General features: G+C 43.7%; 1 protein-coding gene across 5 annotated transcripts in view; it reads right to left on the bottom strand.

The window, feature by feature from the left end:
- ATP6V1H (ATPase H+ transporting V1 subunit H) overlaps positions 1-18,980 on the bottom strand; it is a 45,958-nt gene extending 26,978 nt beyond the window's left edge. The window contains exons 1-7 of one of the 5 annotated variants that reach the window (XM_055545981.1): positions 18,809-18,980; positions 16,418-16,564; positions 15,075-15,177; positions 14,046-14,135; positions 11,829-11,942; positions 10,742-10,846; positions 7,950-8,003 (exon numbers count right to left, since the gene is read on the bottom strand). In XM_055545981.1, the coding sequence (XP_055401956.1) occupies positions 7,950-8,003; positions 10,742-10,846; positions 11,829-11,942; positions 14,046-14,135; positions 15,075-15,177; positions 16,418-16,530 (579 nt within the window). In that variant the 5' untranslated portion in view covers positions 16,531-16,564; positions 18,809-18,980. Of the gene's footprint in view, positions 1-7,949; positions 8,004-10,741; positions 10,847-11,828; positions 11,943-14,045; positions 14,136-15,074; positions 15,178-16,417; positions 16,565-18,599; positions 18,619-18,779 lie in introns of those variants that run through there. The other 4 variants (XM_055545982.1, XM_055545983.1, XM_055545985.1 and 1 more) reach the window with 4 other exon arrangements.
- Positions 18,981-19,763: the final 783 nt, after the last annotated feature.

Raw genomic sequence — 19,763 nt, forward strand, 5'->3', positions numbered from 1 at the left:
AGACATAAGTGTAGTCTCTGAGATGGGCCCATATCTGAATGATATGAAGCTGGTTGCTGAACCATCCTTAGTAAGGATGATACCGCTAAGCATTCTGAAAGGGTACTCTTAGGATTAAGTAAAGTAGTTCATACAGCACAGAGCTAAGACATTTCATAGAAACTCAATAAAAAATAACTTAAAAAAAAACTATACAGCATATACAAACCTAATTAAACATGTGAAAAAGATTATGACTTTTTAAAACTATCAGTTCAGTGGCACTTTCTTAGAGAAACTGAGGTTAAATCTGAAGCTTGAAATAAATATGAGTAAATAATAAAAAAAATGTGAATTTCCAGTTCTAAAGAAGTTTCAGGCATCTCCATATGAGAAAAGCTAGCGGTGACGCCTGGCCTGGGCTTCCCCCTAAATATTTACCATGAGCCTTATGTCTGCAAGAAATGAAGGAACAAGGGGAAATCTCAGACTCTGGCCTTAAAGAGCATGCTGACAAAAAGAAAAAAGAAAGGAGAGGACAGTGGATGTCATATAAATACACAAAACCTAACACACATTAGGTTGATGCTCTATGTTTCAATTTAAACTAAGCTTGCTAAAAACTAACACTTCAAAGAAAATTCCAGGCATTCAAACACAGAAACACAATGATATAAGTATATTTGGTAGAATAATCAAAAGTCATCATGGAAAGGTTATCTTAGGTTTTACCTAGAAAGTAGTGAACATAGTTACCCAAAGCACAATATATCCAATAGCACTAACATAATTTGCCTAAAAACTCAAAATGTTAGCAAAAATTAATGACCCAAAAAAAAGGTGAATTTTCAGTTCTAAAACAATCTTCCATAATGGGAGAAAATATGTATGTATTTTTCCAAAAAGGTCAGCAGGTAAGTAGCCCTTCATGAAAGTAGAATTCCATCTTTCTTGTTTAGACAAAGAGTCTGGGCAAGCTTTCTCCAATAATGAACAAAAAGGCAGCCTAGGGCACACTCTCCTCTTCCACTTATCATCAATCTCAACACAAAAATTTCTTGGTTCACTGTCTTTTTCCATGTCTATTTGCCATTCTATACTGCAATACATGACACATTTTTAAAATGGCTTCTCCGTTGCTAGTTACAGCTTCAGCATTCACATATAAACAAGCAGATAAAAAATGTTGCTTCGAAAACTGCACTCTCCTGTGATGCACCACGAGCAGTCCAACACCAGCCCAGAAATTATTTTCAGTGAAGGCAATGCTGACAGACAACTGAATGACCGCCTTCAATTAAACAAAGGAAACTATATCACTTCCTTAGCTTTCTCTCACATCATCCTATTAGTGTCATGTATAAAATTATTCAATGACTTATTTTTAAAGAGAATAATCAGCCTTCCATCACTCCAGTGAGTCACCGCCTCTGCTCCCACACAGACGCCATCCAGGCCCTGCTGGAGACCTGCAGCACGTGGCACTCGGGCAGCTCCGCACGCGCTCTGCTCTCCCCAGAGCCACGCCCATGCCGTCACCTCCACCATCACCTGCACCCTCCTGCCCTGCCTTCCTCCCTCATTTCAGCAGCCAGAGAGCCGCTCAGCTGCCAACACCACACCCCACACAGCACTATATCTACGGCCATTCCCACCTGCCCCTAGTCCAGAGAGGCAGGCAGTGCTTGCTGTCCAGGCCCCGCAGCCCCACAAGGCCTGCAGCCCACTCCTCCCTCACAGCACAACCTGTAGCTCCAGTGTCTGGTGGTTTCCTCTACTCACCACCTAAATATACTCTATCTTTCTCATCTTCATGTTATCCCTAAATGTGGTACCAACCTCTGCATCTCTCTTCCTTCTAATACATGATGGTTTCTTGAAAGTTCCATCACCAGGTTCTTACCTCTCTTCCATCTTACCAGCCCACTAACATGGCAACTGCTAGGGTCAGCAGTGACCTTCAAGTGCCAGGTCCAACAGTTACTTTCCCCATTGAGGACCAGACCTCCACCTCCAGTTACATCCCAGAACTCTGGCCCCTCCTCTCTCCAGATGAACTGACCCAGGGGCTCAAACATCAACTCCTCCACCAGGAAAGAAAGGCAGTAACAGAGTATCACAGTTAAGAACAAAGGCCCTGGGACCAGCCTGCCATACTTGGCCACCTCCAAGTCTCGGGTCCCTGAGTGAGCTTCCCGCCAATAAAGTCGGAGAATAACAGGGCACATCCTGTAGGGTGTGGGATAATCTCGTTAGCTAACACATGACAGGCTAGGCGAAGATCCAGCTACAATGTGCACAAGCCTCCCTGGTACAGAAAAAGCAACTTGACTTCTCAACACATTTAAGAAAAGATCATCAAATATACTCTCCAATATGGCTGACAATGGGAATTCTCCTACATTATGGTGGATTAGGCACCTAAGGAAAACAGCAACTGGCAGAATTCAAGAGAGACCCCCAGATCCATATTCTGCAGAATTAAAAATAATTCAAGGAGCGAGGAATGATAAAGCAGGAAGGCAACAAAAGATACACATAGGAACTGCAGAGTCACTGTGCCAAAGTTACACTAGAGCTGCAATAGTGTTTACAGACCGCTTTTCAACACCCACCTCCATAACCCAGGGATCTAAGTACAAACTAAAAGAGAAAGTGTAAAGATAATACTCCTCTAAATTTTGCAATCGTGGGCACTTAAAAAAAAGAAAAAGTCTGCAGTGCAGACAAGAACAGCTGTCTAGAGATACTGGAAACATACGTGTGTCTGGTGGCATCAGTGAAGCACAGAGCTGAACCCATCAAGCACACAACCAACCAAAATAAACCCCAGAAGCCAGCTGTAGATGAAATCCTCCAGGACTGGTGATTAATCCACCCCCAAAGCACTTAATGTTTCACGACTATGAAACAAATCTTTTCTCATAGAGCTAAAAAGTCAGTGTGCACACCTCACACACACACAAGTGTGCACGTGTAGTTTTTGCTTCTATCACAACATCCCCTTTAGAGAGTAATGCAGGACAATGTCAGTGTCAGGAGGAAATTGGAACTGTCTCCCTTTGCTGGCGGATATAAAAACTGGTTTAGAAAAGTGACTGGACTGCTAGATCTAAATTCACATGTACCCTGTGCCCTGGCAACTCCATTCTAGAAATCAAGTGCTCCAGGCATGAGTGGTTACATCTACCAAAAGCCATGTACAATGACGTAACCCTGTATATATGTAATTAAATTTGATTTTCTCCTGTTCCTCTGTTTCACGTCAATTTAATTCTTTGACCAGCCAGAATAACCCAGAAAAAGGAGAGGGTAATTTTTTCCTCCCCAAAAAGTTATGACTTGAAAAAAAAGTGACCAAAGAAAGGAAAGGAGGCAAAGAGGGAGAGAGGCTTTAGCAATCAGAAGTTTTGCTAAATTATCTCTGGCATATCACTGAAACTCTTCAAAATTGTTGTCTCATCAATACAAGAAAGCAATACCAGCCCACCAAATTAAAAAACAAACCTCTGCTACTCAAATATGAACTGACATCAGTTTCCATTAAACACAAAACATTATAATGTACATCATCATTATTATTACCTCATATTCAGGAACTAAAACACACGCAGTGCAAGAATTCTCTTGAAGTTGGCTTATTAAAAGAGACTTTCCAGTCAACGTTCATAAAACACCTATATTAAATTAATGCCTAAATTAAAATAATATCATCTTAGATTTAAGTCTTACCAAAAAAGTAATTTCACTATTAATTTACAAATTTATAAATCTCCTTCAAGTACTGCTTTCAATCTAATTTGCTTAGTCATGTAATTTAATTACATGACTACTGAGATCTTTTATTGTAGGGAAAAATTATTGTGGACTTCAGAAAATATGATTTACTTTATAAATGACAGCTTTGTATGCAATTCCAAGAACATATTTGAAATACAATATTAGGTTACCTTATTATGATAATATATAGCCATGGTAACAAATGTTATGTAAAGGAAAGTCCAGTACTGAAATACTTAACCATTAAATTTTCTTTTGCATTGCTAGAATAGACATAATCCTTCCAAACATCTGGTCAGAAAAGCAAAACTGATAGCTTCTTATCTGTTCTCCTTTTTGTAACGTTCATTCTTTGCATATATTTTAATGATCCTCAATGTTTAAAACATACTAATTTTATGACAAGAAAATAAAAGGCAATTGAACAATGAAAATGATCCAGGAAGTGCTTTTGGTAAATAGGAACACTCTGGAAACCTGCACAAAGACACATAATTGGTCATGAACTTCTTGAGGTCCTCACAGACTTGACAAGTCACCAGCGAGAGGGGACTGGAGTTAATAACAAGCCTGCCCTATCCAAGTGTCTGACGCAGCTCACTCACATCTGCTACTGGGCAGCACCTCTGATAAACTCATCGACAGACATTAAAGAGACAAATCATGAAAGTTCTCTACCTCCTCTGAAAGACTGAAAAGTCTTAAATTAAAAACACAGCTGGGCTTCCTTGGTGACCCAATGGTTAAGAATCCTCCTGCCAATGCAGGGGACCCGGGTTCGATCCCTGGTGTGGGAAGACCCCACATCCTGTGGAGCAACTAAACCTGTACACCACAACTACGGAAGCCTGCACCCTAGAGCCCGTGCTCTGCAACAAGAGGCACCACAACGAGGAGCCTGCACACACAAGAGAGAGCCCTTGCACAGCAGCGAAGACCCAGCACAGCCAAAAATGAAATAAATAAATTTATAAAAAAGAAAAAACATAGCCTTAAATTTAAAATAGAATCAAAGCTATAAAACTAACTTCACGTTAACAAGGATGTCGGAACTGCCAGAAAATACAATTTAAGGAATTTGGCCAAAAGTCAAAAATGCTAAGGTTTCTTTTCCCCTTTCATTCGAAAATGCTGTTACTAAAAACACTCCACTTTTAGGTGAGAGAAGCCTGTCACAGATAACCGTGTATCACATGACTCACTCACATGAAGTGACTGCAAGAGGCAAGTCCAGAGACAGAAAGCAGGTGAGTGCTTGCCAGAGGCAGGCAGGGGGTTAGGATGGTGGCGACTGTTGATGAGAACACGGTTTCTTCCTGGGGTGTTGAAAATGCTACAAAACTAGATTGTGGAAATGGCTGTACAACACTGTAAATATATGAAAATATGCTGTAATGCCAAGTGGAAGGACTATACAGTATGAGAAACATACTTTGATAAAGTTGCAAACAAAGCAACCAAAAAGCCTGCATAAAATGGAAAGCTGATCTGCTCACTCACACTTGCCACATTTCTGGGTTCAGGAGCCATGTGGGCAAGGGGCTCCCAGAGTAGACAATGAGAATATGAAGAACAACACTTCCATCATCATGGCAAGTTCTACTGCTCCAGACCTGCTCCAGAATATTAAACAGCAAGACAGAATAAGTGACAAGAGAACCTGGCAACTTGACTGTGTTACTTACTGCCAATGAAACTAGGTCCACCCAGCAATAACCAGGGCTGAGCTGGGTCTACAGCAGAGACGGCCAGAGAAAAGGACATGGCCAGACATGGGAGCAAGCAGTCCCCTTGCTCCCCTGCACACAGGTATCGAAGAAGCTGGACAAAGGGAAAAGGATGCCCAGACTCTTCTAACTCCTCCAAAGGCTGGGAGATATCACAGGGTTCCTCTTTCTGTCAGGGCATCAGCACAGCAATCAATGCCAAGGCTATATGATTTCCTCGGAAAAAACGAAGAAAACTAATAATCCACATGCAGGAGTCAGCAAAGAGCTGAATGACTGTAGAAGATCAGTCAGCCTAAGTATGAGAAATCTGAAGTCAATTATGATCGTCACATTCAGGTAAAGACAACACAATGCATTTTAAGAAAAGTTCATCTATGGAACATAATTTAAATAAAAATGTCTACACGGGTCCACTCATAACTTAGGATGTCACTTCTGTGCCATTTCAGCAGCCAAGACTGTAGCATCATGCTTCTCATACTGCAGCGCAGAGCTGTGTCCTGTTTGTCTTATACTGACATCAAGTGGCAGCAGTAGGGAATGCAGTTTACCCAACCCGATTTGTACACTGCCTGAAACCCTAAACGGATTTTAAGATGTAACATGGCTATTTTTTAAAAGTCTGAGTAGGCAAGGCAACTTGGAGAATGTCTAAAGCTCCAGGTTCAGTCCACAGGTCTTAGAACCCCTCTGGGAAGGACTTTGTCTCCATGGCAGTTTTGCAACCATGACCAGATGACCGTGGGCAAGTGGATGACCTTAGGCGAGCCAGTGTGCCTTTTCAGCAGCCTCACTGCTCATCCCTGAAATGTGGCTTATGGTAAGACCCACGTCAAAGACGAGCTGTGAACGTTCAAGGAGATGTAAATGCCAGGTGACTGAAACAGTGCCAGGCATATAGTAGAAGCTCCATAAATACCAGTTACCGATTTTGATCCCCCTACTAAAATGAAACCGTCAAAGGAAGTGCTAATACAATACCCCTCTCTCATCTGCTTTCCAAGTGGAGAGCTTTCTGAAGACGTAGGACCCTTCAGGAAGAGACAGGGAGTTATGTTCAGGTGTGCAGGACACTCAAGGGAAGAGACTGGACATCAGAGGCCATCTCTCCACCCAGAATCACCATCAATGCTACTAACTCTGCTGGGATGTACGTGTCAAGTCCACCAGACAACCCACTTTGACTCACCAGGTCAACAGGATCATGTGTTCCACATGACGGACAGAAGAGAGCAAGAAAGGGATGTTATGTGACCAGAGCCCACTGACGCGCAAGCCTAAATAACTTCCAGGCCCTTTAAAAACCACTTTAGTTTACGGACATGTGTGATTCAAAACACCTTTTAAAAATTTGACAAATAAATCTAACCAGATAATTTTTCAAACTATTTTCCAAAATTTCAAACTGATAGGAAAAAACTCAAGTCATATAAGACAATGATTCCCAACTTAAACATCTGCTTGTGGTTGAGCATCTAGACTTGGAGCCTACCTCCTCCTTCCCTACCCAGCCCCCAAACTGCTCACCTGTTTCTACACCTTGTCTGATTCCACCTCAGAAGACTTGTGCCGATTTCTGGCCTAACACACCCAAGTGTGCTAGGGTCAAGAGGTCAAGTCCCTCCACCCACGCCCCAAGAGAAGCACCCCTTTTGGCTCTGAAATGGATTCTGTTGCCCTCCCTAGTTTGGGAGCACACATATGGGGTGTTTGCTGCAGTTTATGAACACAGATCCCATGTGGCTCCACCTCAACTTGGCTGAGGTCTATCACAGACAGGTGGGAATGTAGATACAACTCTTCTATATTTTTAACTCTTTCCCCAACTCTCTCTCAACTGGCACTAATCATGCCAGCTTCTACTTGTCCACATTTATTGCCAATTCTTAAACTCTCTGAATACAGTGAAATCAAACCATTCCCAAGCAGGGGAGATTATTCTAACCAGGAAAGGAATTTGGGGAGATATGATTAGTTTTAACATTTAACCTTTGGGCTCTACAGAAATGTGGGGCATGTCTGGCCTGAAAAGGGGGGATTTGCCCCCACCATAGGCCTCTAGAAAATCCTGAGCAACAAGGGCAAGTAGTGAGTCTTCGGACCAGCAGGGAACTGAACTGTCTCCAGCTGCCTGGCACAGGGCTCGAAGATCTGTCAGACATTATGGTCTGAAGACAGCAGCTCTGGTGAACTAACTCGAGTCGCTCTGACTCTTAGGCCCAAGATACAGCCGCCTGAAGGGGAACGCAACAGGAAGAGGGCATCCCACATCCAGAGACAGTAGAACGTGACCCCACAGCCTAGGAAGGATCATGCACAGCGTTCAAGACTCCACTAACCGAAGTGGAGGCGGCACCAAATCCGTGGATTTACATCCAGGGGATGCTAACTGTCTACGACTCAAAGTAACTTATGCTCGGGGCATGAGGAGGCCAGTGAATGAAGAGGGAGTGTACTTACATCGCTTGAAGAGACTGTTCCTGTTTCAGCAGCGACACCGCTACCACGCAGTTTCTATTATGAAATAAATAACTCATTACTTAGTTTTGTTTTTAATCTTATCCTACTTTATCAGCTTACTAATTTTATCATTATTTTCCTAGTCCTATTTAATGGAGTATCATCAACTAATAAAAAGCATGGGGATACATGAAATATTCTAAACATCGTAACATTCTTCCAGATATCTTAATCAGTAAGTTATCCTAAATTATCTTAAAATAATAAACTGAATACTAAGTTCCAGCTAAATTGTTTAAGTAAAGCTGGTGCAAAATTTCCAAGTCTTAGGATTTACTGCCTGAACTGTTTTTCCAATAAGACAATGTCTTAAGCCCAACTATCTACACTGTGTTCTGCTTCGAAGCTTTCAAAACAAGTGTCTGATGATGGAAAGATACTATGCGGGACTCAAAGATGAGGCTATTCACAGCAAGGCTAACACACTATAATGACAATCAGAACCTCACATGTTAAACAGGAATGGGCAAAGGAAATTTAAAGTAGAAAGTCAGAAGCTGAGTATGCAAGAGAAAATTGATAATGAATTTCTGCAAGGAAATTTTTATTTTGTTTTATTCAACAACTATTATTTTCTAAGTGCCAGGCATGAGCCGCTATAACACAAGTATAATTAACGCTCAAACTATCAGAAAAAAGGCTCCTAAATGTCACTGTGAAGTCAAAAAACAAAATATTCAAATTTGCACCTAATTCAGACTTTTAAAAATTTATTTTTATTAAAATCATGAAAGTGTGGTCCTTTTGTATGAGAGAGAAAATGCTTATGACGGAGAAAAAGAGACCTCGCAGAGACAGTGTTATCACATGGCATTTAAGCAAAGAAGAAAAAAAATCCCGAACAAGCCAACATTTCATTCCTCAGACAAGAGGCCTGTAATTGACTCCTGACCAGAAGCTGGGGGAGGAGTGTCTGCCCATAGCAAGAGGCAGAAGCAGGGCCCAGCAGAAGTAGTGACCAGACTCAGAGCAGACAGGGCCGAAAATTCTCCCTGGAGCACAATGTGCCAAGCAGAGAAGCTAGACCTGAACAAGGCCAGAGAGTTGGCAATTAAAAAGAGAGAGCCAGCACGTTGGAAAGACACAGAAAGGTCTCTAAGAACATCCACCTCACACCAAGAAGCTCGGGTCTGATGAAAATTGTTCCAAACACTGAAATACCTGCTTCTACTAGAGACTAGAGGAATATCCCTCCAACTGCTGGCCATGGTTACAACCGCAGCTAATGGTGCTAACAGGGGCAGATTGCCTGTGAGGCATAACACAAACCTTACTCCCATGAGAAGTCTAAGCTGAAACGACCCAGCGTGCTGGAAGCACACAGCAGCATGCAGTCTCTGCTACCCACTCTGGTTTTAAGAGTCCAGCTACCACACAGCCTCACAACTGACCCCAAAGCAAGATGATGCCTGCTCAAAGGGAGAACTAACCTCAAAATAGGGGGGGGAAATGGGGATGGGGGATTACCTATGTAATTAAACATTCTGATCCCAAATGATACACACTCAAGAATTTTAAACCTTGTCTTCACATAGCTATTTTTCACTTTCTAAATATCTTCTTTTTGAAATCCCTCAACAATTCTATAAAATCTGCAAACCTGTGGCTCGTGTAAAAATACTTTTAAAAATTAAGCCCAAAACCTGTAAAAATGTATGCTGTTGACAGAGAAAATAACTGATTTTGTTCAAGACACTTCAGAATCTCCCTGTCCAAACAGAAAAGACTATGAGGCTCCACCACCCCCCACCCAAACGAAGGCAAGGGAGGATAAGACAAAAATAAATCCAAGTAAAATTTCATGGTGTCTCTCTCATGCTTCAAATTAAAATCTATTAAGATCATAAGGCCACCTAAAGTCTAAATGACACCTTTCCAAAACTTTATTTCAAGTAGACCTTTATTTGTGATCTAACACTGTCAGCACCACACCTACCAGCAATGCTTCTCCCGGTCTCACTCTTGCTGTCACCCACCCTGCCACACACTCCACCCCCTCTCCTACCTGTCCTTCCACGCATCTCCTCCCCACCCAGTTCGGCTCACTCCTCCCTTGAGGCTACTCCCTCCATGCCCCCTTACCACCTCACACTTGCTCACTGGACCCCCAGAAGGAAAGAAACCCTCAGCTCAGTCCCTGGAATTGTCCAGTCACCTGTCCTGCTCCAGAGAACCACGAAGACAAAAGGGACAACTTGTCATCTGCCAGCTGTCACACCCGCGAGCTGTCTTCCTTCATGGAGCAGCAAGGTTCAAGAGGCCTGACAGCAGCGAGACAACCTGCAAGCAGGCCACCTATTTCCCTGTGGCTGTAAACTCAATCCCAGGAGGACATGGTAGGATCCAGAGAGGCAGCTGCTGCGTGAGACAGCATCTCAAGCTAAAGACAGCGACCCCGGGCCACCCAGAGTGTGTCTTTTGAAGCTGTGTGATCTCCCAATCCATATGACCTTAGCAGCCGCCTTCTGGAAAGGGCAATCCTCCCCACTCACAGAAATGCATGATGGGAAAATCCCGAGTGGCAGAAGAGACAGGAAGGTCTGAGTGGAAGTCAGTCAAAGACAGAAAAGGTAAAGCCCCTATCAGACCTGTGAGCAGCATGGCTGAGTCAAAGAGTTCAAGATGGCTCTAGTTTAACACAGAATTTCTGCAACTTCACATAAATATCTTAAGTAGCTTCAGAGAACTGGATGCTATATTATTTTAAGAATACTAAGAGGAGTGTCTCTTACCTGTGAACTCAGTTGAGTCTTTATCCAATTGAAATAGTAATTCAAGTCGCTGCCTTCCATCAGTTCTTTTCCCCAAGCTGCTAACTTGGCAATAATTCTTGCTGCCTGAAAAACAAGAACTGCATTTGAATATTATTCTAAAAATCACAACATCAACCCTAAAAAAGAGGACTTGTAACCATTTTGCAGCATGACTTCTTTTAGCTCTCAACTTGTCCCAACATAACAGATAATATTTCATTTTTTTAAATATTTAATAAGGTCAAATATAGTTTTAAATATTTTCATTAAAGTGAACCAAAATCAGTTGTATGTTAAGAATTTCAGGACATTCCCTACATTATTCTGAGTTTCAAAAGTAAGACTGGGATTCATTACAAGACCAGCAAAGATCAAAAGAACACAAAAGTCCTTAGAGACTCTCACCAAACCACTTGCCAAAGTCCTGAGCCAGCTCCACAACACATTGCCAGCACCACCTCACTCATTCAAGCCCCTGCAAGTCTCACACTTAAATATCTATATCTTGATATAAAATATATCCTGGATATGAAATAGTCATTTCTTGCAATAGAAACAAATACTCTTTTCTCAATCAAAAACTTCTCAATTTTCTTCAAGCTATAAAACGAATCATGAATTTTTTAATTAAATAGGCACTATATGTTTATCAAATCATCATGTTGTATACTTCAAGTATCTTACAGTTTTGCCAGTTACACATCAATAAACCTGAAAATTGACAGATATAGACGGGGGGAAAAGGCAGTATAAAATACTACTTCATTCTTTGAGTACTTTTGATAAGCAAGTCAGTGTTTCAAATTCCAGGCTTTTATGTCAATAAAATCATGGAATGCTCTGCAAAATCTGAACTGTATCAGGGCAATCCCGCCTCCCCCGAGCTCCCAGCCCCATTCCCACCCCCTCACCCCCACCCCTAACACCCCGTCACTAACCACCAATAAGGAAGTGGAGCTCTGAAAAGGCAGTGTCAGAGCAGCCACTCCTCTGGCAACTTGGGAGGTCACCTAATCATAACTGGTGTTCTTCCTGAAATCAGAAACGTGATCAATTCAAAACTCACCATATGAACAGTAAAGAGATCCTGGCGATTCAGCATCGGCAGGAAGTAGGACCAGGCAGTGTTCTTGCTACGTTTAGCATAGTCAAAGAAAATGCTAACACGCTGGTGATTTTCCTTAGAAAGAACAATCACTGATCAGAATGCATTTTGTTAAAGAACATGACAATTATGCACTGCTTCTCAGCCTTCCCTCGTGTGTTTTTTCCAGTCTGTGTGAGATCTGTCCCCCCATTATTATTACAGTGGAGCAGGGGGTGGTGATGGGGGCAGGGGTAGACGTCTTTAAATAAAAATCACCTCTAATGTATTATGATTAATTTAAATGTAGTAAGCCATGCTAACAGATGCCTGCAGGTGGAGCACCCCTAGCTACACTTCTCCTCAGCCTGCCCTGCTCCTGACCTGCCCCTCCCAGCGCTGTCCCGACACCTTCACCCTCCATCCACACAAACAAAGTCGGGAGGAGGCAGAAAGATGCCAATTTAGCTCTAGATGGAAGGATCCGCAGGAAGCACCTCAAGCTACTTCCAGGCAGGCAGGGGAAACAGGGAATTAAATCTCGAATGTTCACTGTTACTCCTAGCGTGCTGTGTTAGAAAAATCAGGGCAGATGCAAACAGCAAAAACCAGCATATACCAGCAGACAGATCTGAGGAATGATTAATTCTTAGTTTCTCAATTCAAATAATACAAGCTCTACCTCTCAATGAAATGTTCTCTGTGTATCGATGGCTGAAATCCACTACCTGATTCACTAAGTGAATACAGTGGTTAAGAAGCAATATTTGGCAACGACGCAAATAAACACATAAACAGTCATTCTAATTCTCAGATCAATATTTAAATCTTTCTAAATGCAATGGTTTTGAGACTTCCCTGGTGACTCAGTAGTTAAGATTCTGTGCTTCCAACGCAGGGCACTCAGGTCAGAACCCTTGTTGGGGAACTAGGAACCCACATGTTGCACAGCGGGGCCAAAATAAATATATACAATGTGTTTTTTTAATATGTATTCACTTGGCCGCACCAGGTCTTAGTTGCAGCATTTGGGATTTTAGTTCCCTGACCAGGGACAGAATCCATGCCCCCTGCACTGGGGGACACCGGACTACCAGGGAAATCCCCAAGGATTTTCATTTTGGTTTATACTAGCAGTTATGTGGAGAAGGCAATGGCACCCCACTCCAGTACTCTTGCCTGGAAAATCCCATGGATGGAGGAGCCTGGTAGGCTGCAGTCCATGGGGTCGCTACGAGTCGGACACGACTGAGCAACTTCACTTTCACTTTTCACTTTCATGCATTGGAGAAGGAAATGGCAACCCACTCCAGTGTTCTTGCCTGGAGAATCCCAGGGACAGGGAGCCTGGTGGGCTGCTGTCTATGGGGTCACACAGTCAGACACGACTGAAGCGACTTAGCAGCAGCAGTAGCAGCAGTTATGTATTTGAAGAGTAGAAAACTATCTCCTTCACTAACACATCATTAGAGTCTAGAGTAATAACTGAAATAGTCATGGTAATGACTTCATCAAAAAACTGTAAGTTCAAGTAGATCATGATTAATGTCGACAGGCCATGGATTTTGTAGCCAGCTGGCCTGTTTCAAAAAAGATGACTCTGGATGCCAACAATCTAAACCTAGATTATACTCGGGTGTAAAAATACAATACTGTGAATAAGGGAGTCTCTGTGTTGAGGGACAACAGAGCAGTAAATAGAAATTGTAAGCTACTGGCAAGGTCCCAAATGATGAGCAAAATGTTCTCCAAACACACCGTGCTTCTGAGGGCAAACACCTTGCCTACAGTCAGCACTGAGCTCCCAGTACCCGGCACTGGACCAGGACACAGGGATGCTGAAATCTGTAGAAAGACTAAAGGAGAAGGAGCCGTGTCATCTGTGAGTGCGCAGAGCATCCAGAAAGCCTGTGGGGGTACATCAAGCCCTGCCATGTTCAGCACAGAACTCAGAGGAAATGTGGAAAAGAGACACACCAGTCCCCCAACATCCTGCAAACCACAACAACAGCCAGTATGCAGTGTGGGGACAGCCCCGTCTTCACCATGATAAGCAAACGACAACTCCCACAGTGAAGAAAAACACACCATCACACCCTGAAAGCGAACAAGTGCTTAAGCGAAACCTTACAGAAATGCTACTCCTGGGAAAACACAACAAGGTGAGGACCAAACATGTCTGCTGAGGAAGACACCCACCTGCAGTGTATCATCCACCAGGGTGAGTATGTACTGAACTGTCTGCTCTTTGGAAATATGAGTCATCAGATTTATAAATGTCTTAGCACACTAAAAAAAAAAAAGGAAATGAACATTAATCACTGTTTTCAACTGCAGATACAATGCTCTAACGGCATTTCAGTGAAATATTATTCTCTTGCCTAAATGAGGACGCAGTTATAGAAAATGCATCCTTTCACACATATGTGACCAAGGAGGGCCGTACTCACATCAGATTTTTTATAATTTCTAATCACATCAAATGTTTACTATTTTAAAACAGACAGACCTAGCCATCATCAATGCTTGATACCATAAAGAAGAAGTTACATAGACAATCTAATTTAAAATTTTTGTTTTGATGTTTGGGTTTTTTTGGTCTTTTGGGAAGGCTTATGCATTTATGGGGAAGCTGAATACCAAAGCAGCAAAAGTACAGGAATTCAGTTCAGGTGCTGCAATCAGAAGTTTCCATCCTACAATTTAATAACTGAGTCACGATCGCTCTAGAATTCAACAAGACTGGCACTCATTACATGCGTCCTCCCACACTTCCCAGGATTGTACATTTGGGCTAGCCTGTACGACAGATCCTTCAGACCATCAGGGCCCCATATCAGAAAATCTGATGGGTGGCAGAGTTAGATGTTGTTCTAGTGAGAATACAGAGTAGACAAAGAATTTTCTTTAAAAAAAAAAATGTTAAGCAACTTTGAAAATACTGTATACTTTGAAACAGTAATTTCCATGCCAGGAATCTACTCTATTTAAAAAAAAAGTTTCAGAAAATGCCGGAAAGGATGGAGGAACATATACACACTCAGTATGATATTTTTTCCAAAATTAACAAAGAAAACTAGAAATCACTCAAATGCCTTCCAATAAAAGAGAATTTTTAGTAAAACTATGACACCTGCTTAAGAGGAATGTCAAAGAATCACTGAGAAAATCTCTAGAATGTCTAATGACCCAGGGCAGGGCTCGTGGTCTGCTATCTGTACCAATCACCTGACTGCCTTCAGTCTGAAGCATCTCCTGCTTCTCCTCAGGACTTCTTTTCATCTCAAATCTTTGAATGAACTCGCAGTCTTCAGAAGAAATCATCTGCCCCCTAGAAAGAGAGAAGGAGGTTTCTGTTCAGTAAGGACTGAAGGGTCCCTATGAGCTAGCGATACAGAATGCTTCTCTCCTCTCTCTGCGAGCGCTGACCCCAGTCCCAGCACCCACAGACCTGTCTTCAGAGCTTAGCTGTACCACCTCCTGCTCAGGGGCCTCCTAGGACCTGAGCTCACTGACCCACAGGATGCAAACAAGAACCACATTGTCTTTAAGGGACTGGACTGAAGATGAAACAATTCACATGAGGTGGTCAGCACAGGCCTGGTCCCCCGAAACTCGATAAAATACCACCTCTGGGCACTAGCTAGGTCTCAGCCTGTCCCCACCCAAGCCAACCTAACAGGTCAGCAGCTCTGGCCCCTTCTGTGACAGCCAGCCCAGTCAGGCAGTCCTGACAATTCTTCCTCCTGACCTCACTCTGCTCCCCACTTCCCTGCCTCTCGGGGGGCTCAGTCCCCTGGCCACAGCCCAGCAGGCTTCTGGCTTCCAATCACACCCTCTTCCATGCCCCTCGGGGGTGGCTCAGCCCCATGGGCACAACCCAATGGGCTTCCTGCTTCCAATTCCACCCTCCTCCACGCCCCTCTGACCCTGCAGTTCTGTCAAGGGCACATCTGACTGCACATTTACTCCTTTCACCTGGTCAAACTATGAATGTAAAAGGCAGTTCTACCTAGCACCTAGGCAAAGGCTTTTAACAAAAGTCCTTTTTAAGTCAGTTGACAAATTAAAACCTTTATGAGGGGCTTCCCTGGTGATCTAGTGGTAGAGAATCCACCTGCCAATGCAGGGGACACCAGTTCGATCCCTGGTCCAGGAAGATCCCACACGACACAAGGCAGCTAAGTCCGTGCACAACTACTGAGCCCTCACACTCTACAGCCCATGTTCCATAATAAGAGAAGCCACTGCAATGAGAAGCCCGTGTGCTGTAACTAGAGAGTAGCCCCTGCTGGATGCAAGCAAAGCGATAAAGACCAAGCACAGCCAAAAATAAATACATATATTAAAAAAAAAAATTTTAAGCACTGTGAGCAGCACAGCCTGTCCACTGGAGCCCCAAGCTGTTTCCATCACATTAAGCTGGGTGACAGCTAACAGTTCTGAGGAGGAAGTGTTTTCTTCCACATTTGTTAGGCTTTTTCCAGTGTTCCTCTCACAGAAGCATGACCATGAAGAAGGCCGAAGCACAGGCACATGACAGCCCTGATTCACTGCAAACCAGCACTTACTGCAGGTAGGACTGCCAGTTCACTTTGTTCGCACGGACTTCCGCAGCCTTGGCGGCAATGATGTTGGTGGGAACAGCAGCATCCACAGCGCCCCGAATATCCATCTTGGTCATCTAAACTTCTGATCTTGACTGTTCTTCTACCGATCTTCAATTTGCATGCAAGGCAAAACCAGAATACAAGGTGTGATTGTTTTTTAACAACTGCTACTATTATCATCAATAGCATCATTATCACCATAATCTCTAGGAGCATTTATCTCAAACATTAAAAAGCCTGAACAGGTCCGCTGGGGCTCATTCAGACGGTAGAATCTGGCTGGTAGAAGTGGGGCTCTCCCTCGGCCTCTGTACCAGTGTGGCAGCAGAATCTCTGGACGTTCTAACTGAGAAAACTTCAGAATTTTTAGTTCACTCATTTCGAGTTCTCAAGTTGCCAAGAGCAAGTCAAAAACAATTCTGGTGAAAATGGTGAGCCAAGCTGGAACAGGTTTTTCCTTCAACACTAAGAGAAGCCAACTATGGGAGAAACTGACTCTACTCCATTATGATCCAGTAGTGAAAAAAAAAGTCCTCTTTGTGGAACAGAAAAAAATATGCTCCCTCTAAACAATGGATTGAAAATGAATTTGATTTATAAATGAGAAGATCGAGGGCGGGATACTGATTCAGAAATTCTGCAGTGTGTAATAAAAGAAGAGGAAATGGCATGGAATTACTGCCTCCTGTGATTTGAAGGCCATTGTGAAGGAAAACAATGCAGTGAAAACAAGTTCTTCATATTAGGCCATATACCATTACATCACATTTATTTATCTTTCTGGATATTTTTATAGCCCTTAATAAAATATATTAAAATAAAAATAAAAAGCCTAAACATTAACATCATTAATATTTCAAATCTTGTCCAGTTATGCACTACTCCATAAAAGTGTTCTCTATAGGTTTTCACTTTTCCAGGAAATGTTTTCCATTTGTTGGCACTAATACTGCAGTAAGATTTTAAAAGTAATCATAAGATATTGGGCTTCCCTCCTGGCTCAGATGGTAAAGAATCTGCCTGCAATACGCAAAACCTGGGTTTTATCCCTGGGTTGGGAAGATGCCCTGGAGAAGGGAAAGGCTACCCACTCCAGTACTCTAGCCTGGAGAATTCCATGGACTGTATAGTCCATGGGGTCACAAAAAGTCGGATAGGACTGAGCGCCTTTCACTTTCATAAGATACTGAATTCAGAAATCATACTTACTAGAATAGGCTTACAAGATAAGAAAGTATTTTAAATGTATACAGTTGCTGCTGCTGCTGCTAAGTCGCTTAAGTTGTGTCTGACTCTGTGCAACCCCATGGGCTGCAGCCCACCAGGGTCCTCTGTCCATGGGATTTTCCAGGCAAGAGTACTAGAGTGGGGTGCCATTGCCTTCTCCAATATACGGTTGAGACAGACTTAAAAATAAGAACTTGCATAATATAGATAGAACCAACTATTTTCTTTACATTTACTAAGCACCATTTTAAAGTGACATGAAAAATCTACATGTCTTTTTATAACTTTATTCAAATTAAAACATTCAAAATGGGAATGTAAGATCTCTTAGAAGGCAGAGCTTTCTTTTTTCAATCAAAATAGCAGTTTCAAAATCAATATTGAGAGAATTTTTTGAAACAGAGATTACATTTTAGGCTCAGTCAACAATGGGAGACTGATCTGATAATATGAATGCACAAAAATGGGTTTTAAGTAATTCTCACTCCTAAACTTAAAGATAAAAGCTTAAGCCTGCTTGTATCACGACAAAAAATATAAGATCCAGTTTACAAAATAAAAGCTCACAGTTAGTTATGACCAAAACCAGCTAAAACCACAACCCAAATTCTTCTCCGGGGTCCCAATGACCTTAAGTCAGTCTGGAAGGAATCTCTACATCTGAGGATTTGCTGTCTAAACAAACAGAGGCATTGCGAACCGGCCGGGGCCAAGCATAAACAGGCTCCGCCCGGGCCAAACTGGGACCGCGGAATCGAGCCGGCCCAGCCTCGGCGGGCCCTCCCGCGGCGGGCGACGGTGCCTGCGGGCGGGCGGTCACCTAGGCCCTGGACAACCCGAACCCCGCGCAGGCCACAGCCGAGGCCCCGACCCGGGGAAAGCACCTCTCGCCCGTCCACGCTCTACCCTGCCCTACCCTGCGGGGGAGGCTCTGCGGTTCCGCAAACGCCGCTGAGGCCGGGAAGGAAAGACACCTGGGAACCCGGGGCCGGAGGCGCCTGGGCAGAGGAGGAAGCCAGCGCGCGCCAGGGACGCGGAGAAACCGCAGGCTCGCAGGGCCGGGGCCGCAGCCGGAACGACCCGAGAGCAGCCTTACCCCGCGAACCGCGGGACCCCCCGACGCACCCAAAAGAAGCAGGAGGACGCGGCGGTCCGGGCGCCGAGTCACAGCCGAGTCGGGGGTCCTCCCGGTCCGGAGGACTGGGCGGCGGCGGCGGCGGCGGCGGCGGCGGGGGCGGTCCCGCACAGAGGAGACGTTGAGGGCGGAATAGGCTGGAGGAACCCGGAGCGGCAGCGGCGGGATGACAGGAGCGCCGATCACGTGAGCCGGGGCACGTGACCGCGCGGAAGGTGGAAGCCGGGAGGGCCCAAAACGGTTCCCGGAGAGCCCTTCGCCTACAAGGCATGCAGGGATTCTCCCCACCCGGACACCCGGCGGTCCCCGGGACAGAGCCGGGGGCCGCCAGAAGCGAAGAACGGGGCCAAAGCTCATTGATCATTATCGTAGCCGTCATTCCGAAAAGGTTAATTTAGAGCTTTGAAGTCGGTTAACTTTCACTTGGATTTGACAAATCAGCGAATCAGGCTGATTTGACAAATCAGCGAATCTTAAAACGAGTCTCAGTTACGAAGCATATGCTGAGACATAGATCCCAAATGTCAGATTTTTACTGCATTCTCAGAGTTGGGCAACCATCACTGCAGTCAGTGTTGTAACATTCTCATCGCCCCAAAGAGAAACCTCTTACTCTTTAGCCATCCTTCTCCATCTCTCCCCAAACCTTCTTGCCCTAGGCAGCCGCTCCTCTATGTATCTAAGGACTGGCCGATTCTGGACATCTTAGGAGTGGCATTATACAACATGTGATATTTTGTGATGGGCTTCTCTCACTTCATATATGTTCAAGGCTCATTCGTGTGTCAGTACATATCAGTACTTCATTCCTTTTTACAGATGAATAAATATTCCATTGTGCGGGTATACCTTTGTCTATCTTTCACTAGTTAATGGGCATGTGGGTTGATTTACAGTACTGGACACTTGCATGCAAGTGTTTGGTAAACACGTTTCACTTCTCTG

This window comes from Bubalus kerabau, chromosome 14 (genome assembly GCF_029407905.1).
Source record: "Bubalus kerabau isolate K-KA32 ecotype Philippines breed swamp buffalo chromosome 14, PCC_UOA_SB_1v2, whole genome shotgun sequence".
Taxonomy (NCBI): Eukaryota; Metazoa; Chordata; class Mammalia; order Artiodactyla; family Bovidae; genus Bubalus; species Bubalus kerabau.